This window comes from Triticum urartu, chromosome 6A, assembly GCF_056163025.1.
Source record: "Triticum urartu cultivar PI428250 chromosome 6A, HENAU_Tu73, whole genome shotgun sequence".
Taxonomy (NCBI): domain Eukaryota; kingdom Viridiplantae; phylum Streptophyta; class Magnoliopsida; order Poales; family Poaceae; genus Triticum; species Triticum urartu.
In genome coordinates, this window is record NC_141878.1 from 506,692,943 (window position 1) to 506,699,035 (window position 6,093).

The 6,093-nt window shown below is 54.4% G+C and overlaps 2 protein-coding genes across 3 annotated transcripts; one reads left to right on the forward strand and one right to left on the reverse strand.

Moving 5' to 3' along the window:
• Positions 1–464: 464 nt before the first annotated feature.
• On the forward strand, positions 465–1,437 carry LOC147965925 (protein TIC 20-v, chloroplastic-like). Its single transcript, XM_087528508.1, has one exon. The coding sequence runs from the start codon at positions 605–607 to the stop codon at positions 1,250–1,252; it is 648 nt and encodes a 215-aa protein (XP_087384634.1). The 5' UTR covers positions 465–604; the 3' UTR covers positions 1,253–1,437.
• A 10-nt stretch (positions 1,438–1,447) lies between these two features.
• On the reverse strand, positions 1,448–5,845 carry LOC147965926 (transcription factor BIM2-like). Of its 2 annotated transcripts, none has more exons than XM_087528507.1 (11): positions 4,314–5,845; positions 4,122–4,205; positions 3,587–3,871; positions 3,381–3,492; positions 3,125–3,194; positions 2,945–3,040; positions 2,802–2,840; positions 2,487–2,655; positions 2,212–2,359; positions 1,995–2,121; positions 1,448–1,819 (listed from the first exon to the last, which is right to left on the reverse strand). In XM_087528507.1, the coding sequence occupies exons 1-11, from the start codon at positions 4,327–4,329 to the stop codon at positions 1,793–1,795; spliced, it is 1,173 nt and encodes a 390-aa protein (XP_087384633.1). In that variant the 5' UTR covers positions 4,330–5,845; the 3' UTR covers positions 1,448–1,792. The 2 variants fall into 2 exon arrangements, with proteins under 2 accessions (XP_087384633.1, XP_087384632.1); XM_087528506.1 differs by having other exon boundaries at positions 1,448–1,846; positions 4,314–5,837.
• Positions 5,846–6,093: the final 248 nt, after the last annotated feature.

The window sequence follows — 6,093 nt, forward strand, 5'->3', positions numbered from 1 at the left end:
AGGAAGAAGATAAGGAGGAGGAAGAAGATAAGGAGTGGAAAGGGGAGAGCGGTGCGGGGCCCCACGGACGTGTGGGTGCGGTCCGGCGCAAGTTTGAGCCGGCGCACCGGTTGCAAACATTTCCCTTTAGGTATTTACCGGTATGTTACACAAAGCCCAAATGTATAAATGTAAAAATAATAAAGAAATACATGGAAATACTTAATTACGTGGGAAGATTCCTTGTGAGTTGGCTGAGAACACTGGATCCGTTTGTTCTGGTCAGGAAGCGGCCACTCCCCCACTTTCCGGCCTTTCAAGTTTCAACAGCGCAGCACGGCACGCCGCAGCTCGGCCCACGAACCACGCCGGTGGCCGGCCTCCGTTCCTTCCTTCCTTCCCATCACGCCAGCAGCAGGTCGGCAGCACCAACCAATCTCCCCGTCTCCCACTCGGCCACATCCCCCAAAACTCCACAAAAATCTCCGCTCCCACTCCCCAAACCCGCTCGCCCCGTCGCCCGGAGCCAAGCAGCCGCCGCCGCCAACCCAAACGCCCTTCCGCCACCGCCGCATCCCCCCCACACGCCCCGCAGAAATCCCCAGCCCTCCCCCGCCCGCGCGCCATGGCCTCCGCCGTCTCGCTCCTCCTCTCGTCCCCGCGCCCGCTCCGCCGCGCGGCCCCGTGCCTCCTCAGCTCCCCCGCGCCCCGCCTGCGCCTCCCCCTCCCCCTCCTCGTCCCCGCCCCCGCGACCGCGCGCCTCCTCGCCCCGCCGCCGCGCGCCAACAACGACAACAGCGACGCGGTGGGGGCGCCGGACCGCCTGGTGGCGGCCGTCGCCTACCTCTACCCGTTCCTCGACGGCGCGCACCACGGCCGCTTCCTCGTGGCCCAGTACCCGGTCTTCAACGCCGTGCTCAGCCCGCTCGGCCCGGCCGCGCGCCTCTTCCACTCCTCCCCGCTCACGCCCTTCCTCCTCTTCATCACCCTCTACTTCGCCGTTGTCCGCAACCAGCAGGCCTTCTCCCGCTTCGTGCGCTTCAACGCCATGCAGGCCGTCGCGCTCGACGTCCTGCTCATCGTCCCGGACCTCCTCGCGCAGTCCTTCGCGCCCTCGGGGGGCGGCATCGGGCTCGACATCTTCACCAGCCTGGAGAACACCGTCTTCCTCTTCCTGCTCGTCTCCCTCCTCTACGGCGGGGGCGCCTGCCTGCTCGGGATCACGCCGCGCCTGCCCATCGTCGCCGACGCGGCCGAGCGCCAGGTGATGTGAGACTTGCTCCAATCTTACCCACCACAAAGGGAAACGGAATCTGATACACCCGAACATCTCCATGGTTCATTGATGTTTTTGAATCTTAATTCACAGGTTTAGTATAGTACAGTCGTTGTTACGCATTTAGTTGTAAATTCAATGGATGGAATCATGAAAGGCTGATACAATGGCATTATAGATCACTCCAGTGTATGACTAATCAGTTGAATTGTTATTATAGCTTTCGTTCGATACAAGCTGCATCCTAGGACCTCTTCTATAATAACAAAAGAAAATATTGAGTTGAATGAGGGAGAAATGCACACACATTGTACAAGAATCTGAACTGCATTTACAAAATCAGCAATAAGAAAATCCGGAAGAATTCGGCTGCTCTCCCAATAGCAGCTTTCCTTGGCATATGAATGAAGCTTAGGTTAGTAAAATGTAACTGCAATATAAATAAAAGAATTGCATCAGTTGCGGTCACGCCGCTGCAAAGTCCTTGTCTGAACTTCACGATGAATGAATTGTCTAGTGCGGGACGGAGATGTAGCTTCAGTCGCACCGCAGCCTCTTGGCTACCTGGACAGATTCTTTGCCTTCGTTAGCCTATGAAATGAAGCGAAAATACTGGGTAAATGTTTGCTCTCTGATTTTTTATAGAACTGTGAGCAAGTCATAACATGATTTAGAAACTTTCTTAAGCGAACTTTCCCATTTGATCAGTAAACGCGGGTACATCGATGCATCATTGTACCTTTGAACTGTCATGTATATGAGCATTGGCTCTGGCCCGTCTATCCATATTGATCTCTACGGATATTTTAGTTTGAGATGGGTCTACTCCCGACCTCTGAAGAGCTTCTTTCAGTTTATGTAACAACCTGTCGCAAGTCAAAGCAGCGTTCAGTTAGTTACACTATATACATTTCTAATGGTAGCTTTATGTAAGCAAAAACAGTTTAGAGGCTGACCCTTGGGAGTAAGCACTTGAAAGACTCTGGCTGTCATCTTGCGGCATTTGTGTATCATGCTTGCTTAGCAGTCCGTTGCTTGCATCGCAGTTTTGGTTCATGGTTGACATACTTAGCCACGGTAGCTGATTGGTAGGCATACTGTTCTCTGCATTTTAAGACACCAGGCATGGTGAATATAGCTCTCACCATTTACAAAGAACCCTGACTATTTCAATGTAATTAGATAATGCAGAAGGTGAACATAAAAGCATATGACCTAAGTTGCCAAATACCTGCTATGTTCTGGGAGGAACTGGGGGCTGTGCTGATTTCTCTTGCACTTTGTGTGTTGAAGAGAGAAGCAGCAGGTGCACTTGCAATGCCTTTGGAACTGTATTGCTCTTTGTTCATGTCCTCCTCTGTGGTAGCTGATAAGCCTCCTCCTTGGACTTGACTGATGTTCTGCGAAATCATGATAAAAGATATAAATGAAGGCACTTGGCATTGATATATGATGGGTTGACTTAAAAAAGGAATTTATCACTAGTAAAATATAACTTTGTGCTCTCTATCATCTGCAATTCCAGTATTTCTGTTATGGAATTTACCTGCGTGTTCCTCCAACGTGATCTGTAGTACACTTTGTCCTGCCAAGAATAAAAAGGTTGAAGGAGAAAGTAAGGTTAGAATCAAGTAAGCCTGTCTTTGTTTCTGGTAAAAACGACGCATATTGTACAATGTCTATACATACCCATGGCATGCAGTTGGCATCGACGTCGTTCTGTTCTGGAATGCCTGACTCATATTTTTGGCATTTCTCTTGCAAGAGCCTTATGTACTCAATAACCTGCAATTAGAATGTTTACGGGGTGAGAATTTTGAAGTATACCCTGCTGACTGATGTGCCAAATTTACAAGATGCTGTATGAACCTCCAGAAGGAAAGAAGCTTTATCCCTCTTCTGATCACAGTTCGGCAGGAGGTCGCGGAGTATGTCAAGCCTGAAACAGAGCATGGGTAGACACTTCTTAGAAGGTTACGATCATATCCTAAGAACAAATTATTCTGGAATAGTATGCAGCACGTGTTTACTCATGAACAAATTATGCTTATCTCACTGTTTCTATTGCTAATGTGTACTCTGCACAATGCAATTCACTACGGAATTTTGATCTCCGTTAGCTTGCCTGTCATTTATCTTGGTCCTCCGCCGCTGCTCGGTAGCGGAATGCTTCGATCTCGGGCTGCTGGGATCCTGATCGGCACTGCTGCCGCTGCTTCTCCCCTCTGCTCTCGACCCTGAACATTCACAGCAATCAGTGTCTGAACCCGTGTAACATACCTGGTTTGCTATCTGGTAATGGTACAAAACATTTTGAACCAATCGTCTCACCTCTAGATCTCTTGTTGTCGGTGCTGGAATCTTGCCACATTGCGGGTGTGGGTGGAGCACTACGAACCATAATTCCGGACCGTGCCTCATGCGCAGTCTCCATTCTGGAGCCATGAGACACCGAAACAGACGGTTCCCTGCCAGTGCCAGCCTCCTCCCTCGGCTGAGCGTCAGGCAGTTGCCTGATGCTGAAGGTCCCGACGCCGCCCGGCAGCACGTGCTGCCCCAAACCTGCCGCGGAACTGGCCGTGCCGCCGCCGCTGGCTGGCTCAAGCGACTTCGGGCCTGCAGCGAAATGTCACTTGTTCATTGGTTAGCAAGCTGACACGCATGCATGCTCAGGTGATCTGCAGGTACCGGAGTGCGCATGCCATTCTTGCTCACCAAGATCGGCACTTGGTTTTCAAAGCGAACATGCAGGAGAATTGAAGGTGGACAAGGACAACACCGGGCTGAACGGAGATGCAGCATACACGGGGAAAGGAAACACCAGCCCGGCAATTGCAGGTGGAAAGGCAAGGAGAGGCGACGGTACCTTGCTGGCCGGAGCGCTGCCTGTGCTGGAACGCCGACGAGCCCCCGGCGCGGAGCGAGAGGAAGTCGTGGGCCGGCTCCTCCCCTGCGAATTACGCATGCACTCACGCCATGGTCAGCGTCGATCGACGGACGGGAGAAGCTAAAAGAGACACGGAGGAAGACGGCGGAGTTTCTCCTGGCATGTGTTTACCTTGGAAGAGCTCCATTGCCGGGGCAGCAGGGGGCTCAGGAGATCTGTCGGGGCCGCCTGCCGTCGCAGCGGCAGCAGGAATGACGGTGGCTGGATCTTGCTGCTGGCTGGTACTCTGTACTAGCCCAGTACTGGCGGATGGAATGTTCAGCGGGTTCGGCTGGCAGAGCTTATTATAGTCGGCGGAGCGAGAGAGAGAGAGAGTCGGGGAGGAGAGGCGAGGCGAGGGGATTGACGAGGATTTAACAAAGTGGGAGCCTGCCTGTCTGTCTGCTTGTGTTGTACCGTGTCTTCAAAAGTTTATACGCACGACAGCAAGGGCTCTCTCTCTCTCTCTCTCCTCCACGTCCCCTGCGCAACGTAAACAACAAGCAATTTTTTTAGGGTAATCACAGCAAGCAATTTGACGCAGAGACATCGGCGTGGCGGCCGGCGAGCGGAGAATTACGCGTCGGCAAAAGGTAATAACACTACGGACACCGCCGGAGATGCACGGTGGATCGCCGGTAATTGAGGTACAAAACGGACAGCGCCGGAGCAGATGGATGGATAGATCCCGTGCGCGTCCTCTCTGGAGAGGCGAAAGGAAAGGGAGCTAGCTAGGTCGCGTAGTCACGTGCTGAGCCGCCGACGACGAGAGGGGAGAGGCGTTGTGGAGGTGGGTGGGCCTCCCGCTAGCCCGGCCTTTCCCTCTGTCTCCACCGCCGCACATGCCGATGGAGGCTAGGCAGCCGGCGCGCGCATGCATGCATGATCCCGCGCGCTCCCTCGCTATCTGGACGATCCCATGTCATGTGCCCGGCGGGTGAGCCAGCGGGACACCGATCGTCGGCACGGCACGCGTGATCCGTGCCGCCCGTCGCCATGATGGATGCTCCAGCTCTGGCTTTAGGCTTTACAACCTCCATCGGTCGAGAGAGCGCAAGCGCGGAGAAGATCTACCTACCTACCGGCCGGTCTCAGAAACCGTCAAAACAGCCGGCCGGGTCGGGACCCGGGAGATCAAGCGGACCGTCTGGACCGTCTGCGTGCATGCCCCTGTCCCGTCCCAGTCTGCCGTGCATCGCGCGTACGTAGGCGCCGCCCGTGCACGTGCCAGCAGTGGGGCTAGCTCTCATGGTCATGGGTCCGTCACCTCACCCCAGGGGGACGAACGGCGACGTCCCTGTCATTCGCCATGCCGCGGTGCGTGAACCAGCCAGGACGCCACTCAGCCGATCGCCACCACCATCAGCTGACGGCACGTGAAGGAGAGATCGGATCACGGACGTCTCGCGAGCTGCGGCTAAGGCGAGCGCCAGACCAGATCAGATCAGATCGACCGCCTGCTTGCTTAACAAATCTCGCGAGGTGAGGTGATGGAGCAACGACGCCGACGACCTTTGTAGCTCTAGCTGACTCGAAATCAAGCTGGGGTTCATGAACCCTAGCATAGTGGCCACCTAGCTAGGCAGTAGGCGTCAAAACTAGGACCTAGCTAGCTCAAGCACTCGGCAGCAGCAGCAGCAGCTGAGCACAAAGTCGTTGAGCGACACTGCAAAAGCGACAAGCTGGGTGCGCGCATGTGCATGTGCCCCGCGCAACCCCGCGAAGCTTCCCGGCCGTTTCCTCTTGAGGCATAGCGAAACGTTAATGTGTATGATATTATCTTGATCGATCGATCTGTGAAATGATTTGTACGTATGATGGATCCCATCATTGACAGCGGGGAGGGCGGCCAGTGAGAGACCGACGTGCCTCCGAGCGGAACATTCCCTCTGCAAACCCTCTGAGGAATCCG